Below are 18,213 nucleotides of genomic sequence, written 5' to 3'. Positions count from 1 at the left end.
TCTATTGTCTGTTACTGCTTGAATAAGATGGACATTTTTGTTTATTTCCACAAGGCAATATAATGCTATAGGCCATCCCACATGTAAAGCTATAAAGTAATTTTTTTATTAAGTGCCCTGGATGGTCATTGGCAATAGGTTTGTACAGCAAGGTGTTGGTCCTCAGGTAAATGGCATGACTTGAAGCTGGCATACAGAAGGAGTTACCTAATGGTAATGGAGTAGTCTTGGAAATCGCAGACTTATGACAAAAGCACTAAGTATGCTGGAACATTGTTTACATTGTGGGAGGCAATTTGTCTGCCTAGGTCCTAGGGACTAGTAAATGAGTGGAGTAAAAGTCTGATTTTCATAGGCCAAACCACTAATAGACTCACTGTACAACATTACATCAGTAGATCTACACACCCAAATCATTCTGAGAAGATTCGACACAAGAGGGTGCCATTTAATCATCAGTGGAGGAACCATTGTGATTCTATGTGGTATGGTTGACACAGCCTATCAATGTGTCTTGAATAAATCGATATATCTGGACTGGTGGATATTGTAGCCTATATTGGCACAACTATTCCTTTTCTCAGGTGAAGTAATCCACCAGTATTATTTGGTCATTACACATGCATGCTGTGCATAAAATATAGTTGTTTTTCCAATGTGTTGATCCATTGACCTTTCAAGGCTACTATTGCATTTGAATGTGTTTCACAAACTATTTGTGTTCAGAATACAATATTCAAAACAGATTGAAATGTATAGAATATTTCACATTTGTATGACTTCATGAATCTTTTTTTCATCCTTCCTTTCTTTGGTTCAACATGCTGTCATCTCACATTGGAACCTTCCCTTGGATGTCATTCATGATGAGCAAGAGGAGGGCTCTGAGGTTATAGGTAATAGAACGGCCCTCTGTTTCCATGTGACATGAAACGAATAGCCAGATTGCAGCCATAGCAACGCCACTGGTGCTGTATCCTAAAGTGGTTTCCACTGGATACAATAGGCTGGGTCTGCTTTTGAACCCGTCGTCGCCAAGCAAAGGTTCCGAAGGCGCGCACTCCATTCTGCCCGCTGTCATGGACGACGCGGAGGGCGGAGAAGAGGAGTCCAAATTCCAGCCGCTATTGTGCGGAGCCGGCTCTGTTGGTGGCGGAGGCAATATGAACGGTCTAAGTTTGAAGATGAAGGAATTTACGCCAGGAGGGGGAGCAGCGTCAACAGCGCGCAAGAACTCCATCAACAATGAGCTGTGGCTCATGAAAGGCGAAGAGTCCGCACCTTGTGCTCCTACAGGCGCCACAAGCTGTGCTCTGTCATGCCAGGGAGATGCTGCTGGCCGTGGCGACTCATACCACAGGGCTGGAGGGGACTCAGCCACAGGAGCAGCGGTAACCGGGTTGGCTACTTGTTTGACAGGTGAAGGCACTACCGGTATGATATGCAACAACAACGGAGATTGCAGAAGGGACCCCAACATTTCAGGGAGCCTGTCTTCCATCGTCTCTAGGCAGGAGAAACAGACAGGTGGAATAGTTGCAGCGGACAACGGGAAAAGGCCAACTAGATGTAATTCCAGAGTCGCCAGCATGGACGGTTCGATCACCTCAGCCGGGTCCTTAGCACAGCGGCAAGGGGCCGAGGTGGCCGGGGCCACAACTACTGGCACTGAGAAAAAGGACTCCAGAGTTTCCTTCTCAAATGCCCCTAGTAGGAAAGCATCGTCCTCTGTGCAGAACCAACAGCACAGGAATTCTCTCTCATTTTTTAAATCTGAGGATGGACCCCAGATTGTGCCAGATGATGGGGAACCACAGGACAATCGGACTTATATGCAGCGCCAATTTAGTTCCATACTTCAGCCTGGAGTTAATAAATTTTCCCTGCGTATGTTTGGGAGCCAAAAAGCGGTGGAAAAGGAACAAGCGCGCGTCCAATCGGCCGGTAATTGGATTATTCATCCATACAGCGATTTCAGGTATGGGTTAAATCAAGTGGCACTCTTTGAGGTGGACGCAAATTGGTCATGTGAGCTATGGGCTGAACAATAACAATAATTTAACCAATACATAACTTGAATATAAATTATAACAACCAATTTGATATTAAGCATTGGAAGTAGTTTATAAAATGTTAAATTATAAGATTTGTTGACATCCATTTTGACGTTTTCTGTCAGTGCGGTCTGCTGCTTTTCATGAGTAATGCATTGCCACTAAACGCAAAATGTCAAATTAGGCAACATATATTGGGAGAACAACACATTAATCTAAAAGCTGAAAATGTATTTTGCACATTCTCTTCATCATTGCGCAGTTTTGATAGATTGGGGTCAAAATACTTATTCCATGGAAAATATTTGACTTAGGGATGAGTGTTGCGTTGGTGAAACCTCAGTAGTTTAAAAGGAAAGGCCTATTTATGTCTCGCGATTTACAGTGAGGCCTCGTGCGTAAAACAGCTTTCCAAAAAGGCCTTGTTGGTGGTGAAGTTACTTGGCAAACATATACCACATGAAATAAATCTAAAACACCCACGCAGTTGATAAAATGTGTCGCATGTTATCACCTTTATGCAATGCTTTATGCGTTTTTTATTAATCACTTAATGGTAGCCTATTATAACGCGTTTTTCTCAGATTCCCTTATAAAATATTATGATTACAAGCAGGTATGGGCAATTTTGATGGGGGTGGGGGCCACAAAAAATCTGAACTCATCATGAGAAATGTTTGCAGTTTTTAATATGATATCTGAGTGAGACTAACAAAATCAATGGGGGCCCCGCCATTAATTCGATGATGATAACAAGTTTAGATAGCTGGCGGCTAAACTAACTTACAAAACATTTTTTAGTTGACATGGGCTAATTGACTGACTGTAAAACTGCTGATGCACAGCCACATTTCGAAATTGCACCTTGTGTAGTCTACTATTCTAACTCGCAACAGTAAATTGAGACCCTGACTGAGTTCCTAAAAACAATATATATATATATATTTTTTTGGGGGGTTATTGATCCGAGGGCCTTCAAAGGGGGGCCTGTGGGCCGCCAGTTGCCCATCCCTGGATTACAGCATCATACACAGACATCTGATATTGTCTTGTCACATAACTTGGTCATACATGCTTCATATTTATTTTGTCATTGCATATTCATAAAATATGAATGTTACATGAACGGAACCATGCATGCATGACTCTTGACAGGATGTTATTGCATGCAAATATATTAATATTAGATGTCATATTGAAAATACTAAACGCACCAAACTAGTTTGATCTTTTGGATTTCGTTACGGGTAGGTGTCAGTGTTAATTTAATTCTCTATAATTAAAATCGGAACAATTTGTTTCATGAATGCATAATCAGCTTGAGCTATCTCACTGCACCTGCTTTGTCCCTATCCTTCACGATTCTCCTCCCATTTTCACAGATCGCTCTACAATAGATTCCCATAAATGTTTAGGCTTTCCCCCGAAATCAGACGCTTCGGTTTAAGACGGACTCTCCCTGGTATAGTGACAGCTATTTTAAGCCAACTGATAATCAATGCCATTATGCGCACGTGTAATTATAAGAGGCTCCACGATTTTTTATTAAGTCAATTGCAGGTCTTGGTGTCAAGAAAGAGTTAAGGCGTCATCTCTTCTAAGGTTAAGGTTGGAGTGGTTTTTAAGGTGATTGTGCTATTAAGCAGCACCACATGCCCTTGCTCCCTCTTTCCTAAACATGACCTTATCTTTTAGAGAAATACACAGGGACTTACACTGACCCCTTACTCAGTAACACAAATGTAAAGTAGTACTGTTATGTATGTTTGTTAGGTAGCCGTCAGTTTTCAGCTTAGATTCACATAGGGTGAGATAAACGACATGACCAAAAGTATATGGACACCTGTTCATCGAACATCTCATTCCAAAATCATGGGCATTAATATGGTGTTGGTTCCCCCTTTGCTGCTTTAACAGCCTCCACTCTTCTGGGAAGGCTTTCCACTAGATGTTGGAATATTGCTGCAGGGACTAGCTTCCATTCAGCCACAAGCATTAGTGAGATCGGGCACTGATGTTAGGCGATTAGGCCTGGCTCGCAATCGGCGTTCCAATTCATCCCAAAGGTGTTCGATGGGGTTGAGGTCAGGGCTCTGTGCAGGCCAGTCAAGTTCTTCCACACCGATCTTGACAAACCATTTCTTGTATGGACCTCACTTTGGGCACGGGGGTATTGTCATGCTCAAACAGGAAAGGGCCTTCCCCAAACTGTTGCCACAAAGTTGGAAGTACAGAATCGTCTAGAATGTTATAGCATTAAGATTTCCCTTCACTGGAACTAAGGGGCCTAGCCCGAACCATGAAAAACAGCCCCAGACCATTATTCCTCCTTCACCAAACTTTACAGTTGGCACTATGCATTGGGGGCAGGTAGCGTTCTCCTGGCATCTGCCAAACCCAGATGGTGAAGTGTGATTCATCACTCCAGAGAACGTGTTTCCACTGCTCCAGAGTCCAATGGCGGCGAGCTTTACACCACTCCAGTCGACGCTTGGCATTGCGCATGGTGATCTTAGGCTTGTGTGTGGCTGCTCGGTCATGGAAACCCATTTCATGAAGTTCCCGACAAACAGAGGCAGTTTGGAACTCGGTAGTGAGCGTTGCAACCGAGGACAGACGTTTTTTACGCGCTAAGTTCTTCAACACTCGGCAGTCCCATTCTGTGAGCTTGTGTGGCCTACCACTTTGCGGCTGAGCCGTTGTTGCTCCTAGACGTTTCCACTTCACAATAACAGCACATACAGTTGACCGGGGCAGCTCTAGCAGGGCAGAAACTTAACTGACTTGTTGGAAAGGTGGCATCCTATGACGGTGCCACATTGCCATGGGGCGGCGCACCATTGGCCCAGCGTCGTCCAGGGTAGGGGAGGGAATGGCCGGCAGGGATGTAGCTCAGCTAGTAGAGCATGGTGTTTGCAACGCCAGGGTTGTGGGTTTGATTCCCACGGGGGGCCAGTATGAAAATAAATAAAAAATAATGTATGCACTCACTAACTGTAAGTCGCTCTGGATAAGAGCGTCTGCTAAATGACTAAAATGTAATTGAAAGTCACTGAGCTCTTCAGTAAGGCCATTCTACTGCCAATGTATGTCTATGGAGATTGCATGGTTTTTTGTTTGATTTTATACACCTGTCATCAACGGGTGTGGCTGAAATAGCAGAATCCACTAATTTGAAGAGGTGTCCATATAGTTTATTTAGGATGCATTCTGATGAGGTCATTGGTGAGAAAATGTGGAGAAAAAAGGGTTTTACTCTAATATTGCAGGCAGCATTGATTAAACTGCTATGAAACTGACAGATCTGGGGTGAGTTTGCCTTTTTTTGTAAGCTTGACTTAAGCTGAGACACTTTCCTAATAGGGCACAACTTTATAGCCAAAGGTGCTTTCGCAGAACTGTAATTGCGACTGCGAATATCGGGTTCAGCACAATGGACAGCTCCCATGTCATGACCTTCAGAAAGTCTTTATTGCAAATTTGATAGTTGTGCTTTTATACGGTAGGCTACACACATTTGACAGTAGTCTATAGCCATATGTTTGAGTTTGATTGTGGCCTGTTTATGACGTTATTCATTTGCCATTGACAGTTAAAACTGTCAACATGACAGCATACTGTCACATAATGTGCGTTTAGACCGAGAGCGATTTTGTAAAGTAGGCCGACTTCATAACCGATAACTTCTCTGATACAGTATGTTTGAGCAATTTGCAAACTTCACGGGCAACATTTAGTGCATTTTTGGTATGTAGCCTACTGTAGCAACTTCTCCTTAGAAGGATGATCTCATCGCTCACACAGTCGAGTCATCGATGTTCGTTTCCGATCGGGCAGGATCAGTCAGTCAAGTCATGACTCAGCGTCACGCCTATCAGTTACTCTCTTCCCAAGCACTGAATCCCTTTACCTTGGGTTGATTAGACAGCAGTATTGATAGCCACTGATATTACACTAGGTGCAACATTCAATATGTATTTTCAGATGAGCTCTTCAATATTAATCCATCTCTTACATCACACGTTATTGTCAAATGTAATATTCCATATGCAAAATTGTGACTATCTTGCATAACCTCGCTGTCACAATAATTCAAATATACTGATAGGCCTACTATTCAGGTTTCACTTCTGCCACCCGTTGTCCTTGTAGCAAGGATATAGAATCAATTCACCATCCAGCTATACCCTCATATTACCCCCTCCTCCATATCGCCTCCCCTCCTGTCCTTGACATGACCTTGTCATGCATGAGCAGGAGGATGGACTTGATTTTTGACAGGATGCGGTGATATGACTATTGATTATTAACTGTTTCACGGTAGGCCATGCCACCAGCCGTGTGTGCGTGTGTGTGTGTGTGTGTGTGTGCGCGTGTGTGTTATTGTCAGTGTGCCACTGTCTGACAGAGGGTGTTGTAAGATGTGGACAGTAGAGAGCAGGCTACAGTAAGTAGAGAGGGTACTTGTCAGATGGATAAAGCAACATTAGTGACTTTTAGTGATAGGGGGAAAAAATCCATAAAGTTACATATCGTGATATTATTGTTGGATGATTCTATATTGATATTTGTCTCCAAGTTTATTTTTTTTTGCTACTGTAGGTAGCGTCAGCTAGCGCTAGTTGGCGGTACCTGCACCCACACACCAGTATTTTCCCTTCATAGCTTATTCTCCATCTTTTTAAATAGGGAGCCAATTCATTTTCAGCACTTTTATTTCCCTGACTGATCAAAACTCATTTTCTCATGCTCGCTCTTGTCTCTGTGCAGCAGACATATAGTGAGAATTTGTTTGGAACATCAAATTGCAGTATCGAATCGCATTACATATAGAATCGTGATTAGTGAGAATGGTGGGAATCGTGAGAATTGCAATACATACAGTATCTTATCGTCTCGTAAGTATAGTGATAATGTATTGCAACTTTCCTGGCCATTCCAAACTACTTGCATGTGATATGCACAGCAAATAGCAAGGGAGAACATTTGCTCATAATGAAAACAGTGATACTACAGTTTCTACTTGAACTAGTACTCATCATGATATACCCTAGTTACAATAAGTAATAGCCCCTGTCAATTGGTCAACTTTTTGAATGCATGATTGTCTTGCCAATTCATTCCACATCATCACTCCTACAATAGAAGCCAACAGATGATTCTGATATATGAATTAAATAGTCCCTGTGTAGCTCAGTTGGTAGAGCATGGCGCTTGCAACGCCAGGGTTGTGGGTTCGATTCCCACGGGGGACCAGTATGAAAAATGTATCCACTCGCTAACTGTAAGTCGCTCTGGATAAGAGCGTCTGCGAAATGACTAAAATGTAAATATATTTGTATGATTTGTGATAACCAGTTTAGAGTGGGAAGGTGGATATTCGGTATAATCTTACGTTTCCCTGATTGTTTTAAACATTATTTAACAGTTAATGAAGAATGCCATTGTGGAAGTCAATGGCATTGTCCAAAGCACCTCATCAACTGTTTATACCTGAACCACACATGTAGTTTAGGAAAGTTCAATCAGGAAGGCTGGTCTGAATGCTCGCTTAACTTCATCCAGTAAGCATATCATAATTCACTTTGTTTCCTATTCTACGGGCATAGTGGGAATGAATACAAACGTATCATCAGCATAGCATCTTGTTTCTTCTCTTCTTTCCTGTTAGCTATGTGTGGAATGTCACCATTTTACCTTATAGCCTATAAGCACGGCACAATAATGCTCCTTCCTCACGCTTGCTGTTTAACCTATGGGCTCACTCTGGCAATTATCACCATCCTCACTCTCAACCAATAGGTGTAAATCTTGGGATCTGTTTATATGTCAATTTACCCTCGTTCTCTCACTTGCTGTTTTTGAGCAACCGTTTTCGACAACCATCCACCTCCCCACTACCACCAGCTATAATAACCTTAAGGCCCGTCATTGGAACTCCTTGGGGGTGGTCCCGCATAGGGGCTACCTGTCATCACATCATCTGGCTCCAAGGATTTTCCCTCGGAGTCAAGGCCATTCCCCAAACGATTTAATAAAATGTCATAATGCATTCCATCTTTGTTGCTAATTTAGTTAAGCCTCTACTCGATTGAACAGGAGTTGAAGTTCAGGTGTCCTGAGTTCTTCCACTCTAACTGTCTCTCAGTCCCCTAACCACCTTCTCCTGCCCTCTAGGTTCTACTGGGACTTCACCATGCTGATGTTCATGGTGGGCAACCTCATCATCATCCCCGTGGGGATCACCTTCTTCAAGGACGAGACCACCGCGCCCTGGATCATCTTCAACGTGGTCTCTGACACCTTCTTCCTCATGGACCTGGTCCTCAACTTCCGCACAGGCATCGTGTTTGAGGACAACACCGAGATCATCCTGGACCCCAAGAAGATCAAGAGGACGTACCTAAAGACCTGGTTCATGGTGGACTTTGTCTCCTCCATCCCTGTGGATTATATCTTCTTGATCGTGGAGAAGGGGATCGACTCCGAGTTGTATAAGACGGCCAGAGCCCTGAGGATCCTACGCTTTACCAAGATCCTCAGTCTGCTGAGGCTGCTCAGGCTGTCCAGGCTCATCCGTTACATCCACCAATGGGAAGAGGTAAGCTGGGCTCTAGAACTTACTTTGACCTAACCTAACATAGCAGGCGTAAAATAAACGCCTGAAACTAGATCTCCTACATACTGGTCTTGAGGAGAAGAAGAAAAAAAACTGTCTGGGGAGGTTCTCTTCTGCACTGTTCAACTAATCCAGTAAATGTGGAGGAGGAGTTAAGATGGAGTGTCGCTTTGTTAACGTCCAAAAGCGGATGTCGTGTCACAGGCTCTCTTTCCATTTCCCCTTAAAACCGGAGTATCCGGTTGTTGAGGACTCGGCAGAGTCTAACTTTGACCAATGGCAGGAGGAGATGGGATTGGCAATGTGTTTCTAGAATTTACAATGAGAGGCTGCACACTATGGGTGAAGTACTTGCATCGACCAATGGAAAGAGGGGGTAGGATGGACAAGGCATAGTCCGCAATCCCCCTATAATACAATGTTAAGGCAGGAGTAGAAAGAATAAGCTCTTTTAGTTTGTAAAATCAGGACAAGTACAGAAGGGAGTCAGATTGAACATCATCAGCCCAACCTATTTCAGGGTAGTGTTCTTCCAATAATAGGCTAGTCTCACACTATCACAGGCCTTCAACACTGTTGCCTCTCTGTATCTGTACTGATATACATCAGCAGGATGCTGACATTCACAGCTTTGCTTTCTCAGTGACTGTGTTGGCCTCATCATCGCAGCATTTGGCTGTGGAGTGCAGCCAGTCACAGTGGTCCGTTTTACCCTGATGTGACTGGATGTGTAAAGCTGTGCTGGCTATACATACATATATGCCCCTTCTGTGCCCGCTAAGATATTCCAGAAGAGGCCCTGAGCTGACCCAAGTCTGATGACTCAGTTGTATGTGTTCTGTACTCTAGTTAATGGGACAATTATTTTCTTGATTACAGAGTGGTAATTTCAGCCAGACACAACCCCTAATTATTGAATCAACCCCTTACTTAACCGAGTGCCTCTCACCCACTGCTCAGCTCTGCTCTGCACAGGGCAGATGCTCACCTCACCTTTTTCATGAGCTGGGCTGGCTAGGCAGACAGGCAACAGTACATTAGGTACTTTAGGATTCAGGAGGACTTTCACTTAGCATGCTGTCATTTCGGATTCCCATCTAGAGCATTATGATTTCATCAGAATCCTTAAACTATTACATTGATTTAATTGGAAATGAATTAGCGTTACATTTTTAAAATTTCATTTATACAATATTTCCATATTAATGGCTGCAGAACTGTTGTGTTAGTGGATTGGGTAATGCTTTCTCCTGTGTTTTTTTATTTGGGTAATGGGCTACAGGCCATAAGGTTCTTGTCACGTCTACGCTACAGTGAGGGAAAAAAGTATTTGATCCCCTGCTGATTTTGTACGTTTGCCCACTGACAAAGAAATGATCAGTCTATAATTTTAATGGTAGGTTTATTTGAACAGTGAGAGACAGAATAACAACAACAAAAATCCAGAAAAATGCATGTCAAAAATTTTATAAATTGATTTGCATTTTAATGAGGGAAATAAGTATTTGACCCCCTCTCAATCAGAAAGATTTCTGGCTCCCAGGTGTCTTTTATACAGGTAACGAGCTGAGATTAGGAGCACACTCTTAAAGAGAGTGCTCCTAATCTCAGCTTGTTACCTGTATAAAAGACACCTGTCCACAGAAGCAATCAATCAATCAGATTCCAAACTCTCCACCATGGCCAAGACCAAAGAGCTCTCCAATGATGTCAGGGACAAGATTGTAGACCTACACAAGGCTGGAATGGGCTACAAGACCATCACCAATTAGCTTGGTGAGAAGGTGACAACAGTTGGCGCGATTATTCGCAAATGGAAGAAACACAAAATAACTGTCAATCTCCCTCAGCTTGGGGCTCCATGCAAGATCTCACCTCGTGGAGTTGCAATGATCATGAGAACGGTGAGGAATCAGCCCAGAACTACACGGGAGGATCTTGTCAATGATCTCAAGGCAGCTGGGACCATAGTCACCAAGAAAACAATTGGTAACACATTACGCCGTGAAGTACTGAAATCCTGCAGCACCCGCAAGGTCCCCCTGCTCAAGAAAGCACATATACATGCCCATCTGAAGTTTGCCAATCAACATCTGAATGATTCAGAGGAGAACTGGGTGAAAGTGTTGTTGTCAGATGAGATCAAAATGGACCAACAAAGGAGTGGCTCAAGAAGAAGCACATTAAGGTCCTGGAGTGGCCTAGCCAGTCTCCAGACCTTAATCCCATAGAACATCTGTGGAGGGAGCTGAAGGTTCGAGTTGCCAAACGTCAGCCTCGAAACCTTAATGACTTGGAGAAGATCTGCAAAGAGGAGTGGGACAAAATCCCTCCTGAGATGTGTGCAAACCTGGTGGCCAACTACAAGAAACGTCTGACCTCTGTGATTGCCAACAAGGGTTTTGCCACCAAGTACTAAATCATGTTTTGCAGAGGGGTCAAATACTTATTTCCCTCATTAAAATGCAAATCAATTCATAACATTTTTGACATGCATTTTTCTGGATTTTTTTGTTGTTATTCTGTCTCTCACTGTTAAAATAAACCTACTATTAAAATTATAGACTGATAATTTCTTTGTCAGTGGGCAAACGTACAAAATCAGCAGGGGATCAAATACTTTTTTCCCTCACTGTATGTGCCTTGGCCCATCCAGCCAACTGACAGTGCCACATGTTACATGTCATAGTTCTGCTATTTAGCTGAAGACTTCGTTTTAGCCCACGATTGGATCCTAATCAAAATGCAAGGCCTCCAAGTGTTTTCCCCTCCTCCTCCTACTCCTCCTCCTGTTGCTTGCGGGCAGTGAGTCTGATAGCAGAAGCATGGAGGGGGAGTTGGGAGATGGCGAGCAACTGCCTGCGAGGGCAAAGCAATACGCTAAACGCACCAATCTGAGCCCTCTGACCTTAATGGTGTACGACAAGCCACTGCATTTATTTAGGTGTGTGTGTGGGCTGCAGGTAAATTGATTCAGAAACAGCTGTGCAGGCACCGTGAAAAGAACCCACATAGCACCCAAACTCAGTAATACAGGGATTTTGTTTTTAATTGTAGGGCTTTTGAGACAAAGCTAGAAAGAGGTCATGCAGAAGGATGCTTGTTTGGCCTTTTTCACCACAGATATTCCAATACAGTCACTTTTACAAACAACGAAAGGAGGCACTCCGACCTTGTGTTGTCTTTCAGAGCTGCTTTTCATTTTGCATTCGGTTAAGCTTTAAACCCCATGGGCTTGTGTGAGGTCTTGTGAGGTGCCTGAATCACCTGGCTCACACGCCGATGGAGCTCTAATCTTTACATTCCACGCTTATCTCTCTTGATCATGTTCATCTCATCAAAGCTACTAGTGCCTGATGAGTGCAGGAAATTAGTGCCGTCATCACTGAAGTCATTTGATGTGCTTCATTTCTCAAGGCAAACTAATGAAAGTGTAACTGCTGTGTGTACAGAAAAGCAACTGTGCATCATTGGTACCGGTAAACTTACTTACTGAATTACAATAACTAATCCAATCATGAATCCAAATCCTGTCTAAATCCTGTTGTAACCAGATAATGCAAATAATGGAGTCTGTTTCTATCTTTTTTTTAAATAATGTGTTCATTGGCTATGTTAACATAGGCTTAATCCATGTGAAATGGTGAATGAATGAGGTGTGTAACACACCACTGACTGTCCTCTCTCTCTGACCCTCTCGTGACAGATCTTCCATATGACCTATGACCTGGCTAGTGCAGTGATGCGTATCTTCAACCTGATTGGTATGATGCTGCTGCTGTGTCACTGGGATGGCTGTTTGCAGTTCCTGGTTCCAATGCTGCAGGACTTCCCCCAGGACTGCTGGGTCTCCCTCAACAAGATGGTGGTAAGTGCTGCTTAATACACACTCTAGAGTCTAGATCCATTTGGTACTCTAGGGGCCAATTCCTGGACACCAGACTGGACTCACTGGACAGACGTTTGGTATTTTACATAAATATTTGCACCTCCAATAAGTCTGATATGTTACGTTTGGTATGGTTACTTAAGACAGAAACGATAGGAGGGAAGTTGGTCGGTGAGGATGGGTGGGCGTATACCGTGACCGTCTAGCAATCCAAAAGTTGCGTGTTCGAGAGGCGTCAGGGACAACTGTTGCATTTTAGCTAACCCTTCCCCTAATCCATATTCTAACCTTAACCCAATTCACCTACCTTTTTTTATGTAAATTTTCCTAACCTTTGTCGTTTTAGTTCCCCTAACCTTTTACATAAATTATCCTGACCTTTGTTGTTAGTTATCCACTAATGTAAATTCTCCCCGTAATTCTTCTTTGTTGTTACCATGCAACAAGCAACTTGGTCTCAGAGAATACTATACATCCCTCAAGATGTATGATAACCTACCTCATCCAATTCGTATGCTTTTGTACAACCAGGTAACACGTATAATACTATTTGTCCTTTAATTCGTATGATATTGTACGACCGCTATTCCATTCACAATGTAACCTAACGTAACGTAATGTGTCGTACTAAATGGAGGGGAACAAATTCACATACCAAATCTTACGAATTGCCCTGAGGCTATGTTGCAGACACAGATTAAGCCTATTCCTGGACTAAAAACACTTTCAGTGGCGATTCTCCATGGAGCATGCTTCATAGTCCAGTAGGCGTAATCTAGGTCCGGAAAATCAACCATTGAAGTGCTGCCGTGAAGGAGTATTTCCTACCTCAAAAGAGGTCTGAAGTAGATGCTCATCCAAAACACCAGTGCTGGGAAAAGCAAGAATCCCGAGGCACAGACAGTATTAGAATGAATTTATTGTCTTCACTGAGACAAAAACATTCAAGGACAAATAGGTGTTTCCTAACCAGCTCCTGCTAAGAACGACACACTCACCCAGACTTGCTGTAAACAAGCAACTATAGTAGTACTCAAGAGGCTTGTTGGAGGCTTGTTGTCACATGTCACGACATGCTCTCTCTAGTTCCAGGCCCGGGCCCCATTCATTCAGCACGTCTCTCTCTATCGCTGTCAGGAAGGAAGATAAAAAGGCCCTCTGCCTGCCATTCTCTCGGGCGCTCCGTTCCTTTTCTTTGCTCTGATGTCTGTGGACTCACAGATGATTCATTGCTTGTGTCCACCTGCGGAGAGAGGAGGCTGATGACAGTACAGAGAGAATAAAGACAGAAGACGTGAACAGGCAGGGGACACATTGCAGCAGCACACCTGTCTTTGTCTTTACCCCTGTCTCTCTTTCTCTCTTTCTCCTTCTCTCTTTCTCTTTCTCTATTTCTCCTTCTCTCTTTCTCCAGATATCATAGTGCTAGCAATCCATCAGCCCTCACAAGCCATGACTCTCTGGCTGAGCGCTCACAGACAAATGTGTTTTGAACAGGCTGAGGCCTAGCATGACTGAGGATCAACATAGATGCACCTGACTCAGGGATTCAACACATTGCTTGGTTCTTTTAGTTCTTGCCTGAACTATTTGTTTTCACATGGACATGTCTCTACTTTCTTACTTGGACTTGGAATTAGCATGTGCAGAAGCATTTGTGTTTTTATCCATTGCAGTTTGGTGTTACAGCAATATCAATAACTCAACAGGTTGCAGGTTGCTCTATGCTTGTAGAACATCAATGTGTCTCCTGTGCTGTTAGACAGTGCTAATGGCATGACAGTGCTAATGGCATTGCTGTTAGTGGTAATGGCATGGTAGTAAAGGTCCTGAAGACCTGGGGGGTGTCTCTGGGGCTGCCTGCTACTCTCTCAGATGAATAGGAGCCCCAGTCAGTCACACCACCTGTCTGCTAAAGCTCCTCCGTTCCAGGTGAACTCTATTCCTCAACCCCAGAGGAGGGCACAGGAGAGGCAGGGGGCTCACCCATACACAGGCATGACCCCAGAAAGACTCACGAACTTCTACAGATGCACCATTGAGAGCATCCTGTTGGGCTGTATCACTGCCTGGTACGGCAATTGCACCATCCACAACCGCAGGGCTCTCCAGAGGGTGGTGCGGTCAACCCAATGCATCACACTATCTGCCCTCCAGGACATCTACAGTAACTGGTATCAAAGGAAAGCCAAGAAGATCATCAAGGACCTCAGCCACCTGAGCCACGGCCTGTTCATCCAGCTACCATCTAGAAGGTGGAGACGGGTGCATCAAAGCTGGGACCGAGACACTGAAAAACAGCTCCAGGCAATCAAACTGTTAAACAGTCACCACTAGCTGGCCTCCACCCAGTACCCTGTCCTGAACCTTAGTCACTGTTCTAATCGGCTACCACCCGGTACTCTACCCTGCACCTGAGAGACTGCTGCCCTATGTACATAGTCCTTGGTCACTTTATTCATGTTTACATACTGTTTCACACACTTTATATGTATATACTGTATTCTAGTCATGGCTCATCCTATATAACTTATTTTTATGGATTATGTGTTTATTGTTTTTTTTATTGTTAGGTATTACTACACTGTTGAAGCTAGAAACAGAAGCATTTCGCTGCACCTGCGGTAACACCTGTAAATATGTGTACGTTACCAATAAACTTTGATTTGATTTGAACTTAAAGAGCTGTGTGTCCCAGGTCTCTAGGACCAGATCGCCACCATTACCCCACAGTAGAGAGCAGTGAGATGGTGGAGGGTGGCTCTATCTCTCCCACGTCTCTCCTCAGACTGGCCAGGGCCTGGGTGGACTGTGCCTGCCTGGGTAGACTGCTCCACTACTACGTGCCAGCTCTACATCACTGTCCCTGAACCAGGCCCAGGATACATTATGACTAGCGCAGACGTTGACTCAGTGTCTCTTACTGTGCAGTAATTGTGTTTGGCCCCCTCCCCTCCCTCCTTGTTTTGACATGATGGCAGCTAGGGCGCAGTGCCGTGTGTATGCCTCACACACGAAGGTATGCACGCACAGACACACACACACACACACACACACACACACACACACACACTGACACACAGTGAGCGTATACCACGTGCACAAACATACAGACACACGAACCCATGCCTCTCGGTCCTGTTGATGTTCCGTTCCTCTGAGTTGGGCCCCTACTCTGTGTACTCCGTGCCAATTTCCCTGAGAACAGTCGTCCTGGGCGATCGGGCACAGGCTGGCATCTCCCAGCAATCAAGGTCAGTATCTCTCTAGAGGCGGATGGCTTCAAATGAGAGACACAGCGTTAAATTATCCATCTCCCTGCCACTCGAGACTTGTTCACTTCGAGTGGCTGCCTGCTTACTCACTGCATCCCGCTCTGCATCTTCCATGCTGCTCAGAGAACAGAGACACACACGATATGGCCACAATATTTTTCAAATTTTTGACAGCATTTTACTGTATTTTATGTTTTTTAATTTGCTTTATGAGTAGTGCGTGACCCTAGGGTGGCAACACATACATTCTAAGTGATTTCAATGGGTCATTCTCCATTCTGATGGTTTTATACTGTTCAATTCAATTTCAAACAAAACTTATTTTCTGCATTTTCATCAATTTCTGCATTTCCTGCACTCGTTTGAGATCATTTCCACACTGCCATGTAGGGCTGCACAATATGGGCAAAACATAGAGGTGTTGTTTTTAACCAACTATTGCAATTGCGATTTGACTTGCGATTTAGATCAAAACACTTGGGTGAACTGTTGGAATAAGAGAAATACAAGGATTATTATAATTCTATAGTTAGACTATAATAATGGGCACTTTGAATACAGTGTTGTTTGACATGACAACGAATGAAAAAGCCAGGGAGAAGTTATTGTGACAGGGTGGGAACCAAAGTGTTGGTCAGTGTTTCCCAGGGGACCCTATAATCTTTGTCTACATTAAATGTAATATAGCTAACATATTCATCCTTTGCCTATTTCTCTCTGATTTAGAAGATACCGTTGTGCAAACAACATGCTAATCTAGGCCTACACCAGTACTGGTATCAGGCTGTTTAAGTTAGCTACATTTGCTCTGACTCAGTACATTGATTAGCTAACTAGCGATAAGCATTAGGAGCTAACATTATTTATTGTAGCCACAACTTGCTAAGAAAAGACAAACTAGCTGTTTGCAGACAGTAAGATACACAAACTAAGTGTAATTATAGAACGCTTGTGGATTTATATTAGGAAGCAAAGTGGAAAGCAGCAATGTTGTCAGTCTTGACCATGCAGACTGAAGAGTGAACGGCAAGTGGTCTCATAGTCGAGCAACAACAACTGCGCTCCTTGAGTCACAGGGGGCAGGGTGGGGCTTGGTGTGTGAGAGAGGGAGTGTCACGCCCTGACATAGCCATTGTGAGCTTCATGTTACGTTGCTTTTGTTGTTTTGTTGTTTTGTCGTGTGTTAACTTAGTGAATAAACATGTATGCATTCCACGCTGCACCTTGGTCCAATCCTGTACTCAACGAACGTGACAGAAGATCCCACCACCAACGGACCAAGCAGCGTGGCCAGGAAAAGCAAAAAGCCTGGACAATCTAGGAGATACTGGAAGGAAAAGGATCATGGACGTGGGAAGAGATCCAGGATGGTATGGATCGCCTTCCTTGGGAGCAAACAGAGGCAGCAAGGGAGAAAAGACGGCGACTCCAAAATGCGAAACGACGAAGGAGACCCGAGGCAACCCCAATAAAAAAAAATTGGGGGGGCACACAGGGTGGTTGACGAAGCAGCAGGAGGCCGTGAAAGGGCTGACCGTGGAGGAGGAGGCCGCTATTGTAGAGGTCCTCCAAGACCTGCGGATCAGCAGTATGAGAGAGGAGGCCACCACATTACGGGGGCTGTTAGAGAAGAGGGAGCAGAAGCTCTCACTTCAGAAGGAGGTGCTGCAGGAGGCCCAAAGGGAGAAGGAATTAGTGGATGCACGGAGAGAGGAGCTGGCCAGGCAACAGGGGGAGCTGAGAGAGGAGTTAAACCTCCAGCAGCAGAGAGCTCGGGCCTTAGAGAGCAGAGGCTGGCGGAGCCAGGTGTAGCAGAGCCAACTTCCCGCACTCGCTTTGAGGAGAGTGTGTCCGTGCAGGCACCAGGCTATACGCCGGCTTTACGCACTGTGCCGCCAGTGCGCCTTCACAGACCGGTACAGGCCGTGCCTGCTTCTCGCACCAAACCAGTGGTGCGTGTCACCAGCCCGGTACGCCCGTACCTGCTCCCTGCACCAAACCAGTGGTGCGTGTATCCAGTCCTGTACGGCCCGTACCTGCTCCCCGCACCAAACCAGTGGTGCGTGTATCCAGTCCGGTATGGCCCGTACCTGCTCCTCGCACCAAACCAGTGGTGCGTGTCGCCAGCCCGATACGGCTGGTGCCAGAGCAGTCCGCTCCACCGGTGCCCAGTCCAGCTCCGGTCAGCTGCTCTACTCCAGTGCCAGAGCAAGCCGCTCCACCGGTGTCCAGTTCAGCTCCGGTCAGCGGCTCCACTCCAGTGCCAGAGCAGTCCGCTCTACCGGTGCCTAGTCCAGCCCAGGTCAGCTGCTCCAGTCCAGAGCCAGAGCAGTCCGCTCCACCGGGGTCCAGTTCAGCTCCGGTCAGCGGCTCCAC

The 18,213-nt window shown here is 44.8% G+C and overlaps 1 protein-coding gene across 1 annotated transcript in view; it reads left to right on the top strand.

Moving 5' to 3' along the window:
• Positions 1-1,046: 1,046 nt before the first annotated feature.
• Positions 1,047-18,213, top strand: part of hcn2b (hyperpolarization activated cyclic nucleotide-gated potassium channel 2b) — a 70,110-nt gene continuing 52,943 nt past the window's right edge. The window contains exons 1-3 of the mRNA XM_041839598.2: positions 1,047-1,978; positions 8,232-8,655; positions 12,380-12,541. Coding sequence (XP_041695532.2) covers positions 1,080-1,978; positions 8,232-8,655; positions 12,380-12,541 — 1,485 coding nt within the window. The 5' untranslated portion in view covers positions 1,047-1,079. The remainder of the gene's footprint in view (positions 1,979-8,231; positions 8,656-12,379; positions 12,542-18,213) is intronic.

Source organism: Coregonus clupeaformis, chromosome 20 (genome assembly GCF_020615455.1).
Source record: "Coregonus clupeaformis isolate EN_2021a chromosome 20, ASM2061545v1, whole genome shotgun sequence".
Classification (NCBI taxonomy): Eukaryota; Metazoa; Chordata; class Actinopteri; order Salmoniformes; family Salmonidae; genus Coregonus; species Coregonus clupeaformis.
The sequence above is the reverse complement of the archived record's forward strand: the minus strand, read 5'-3'. Positions and strand labels throughout refer to the sequence as shown.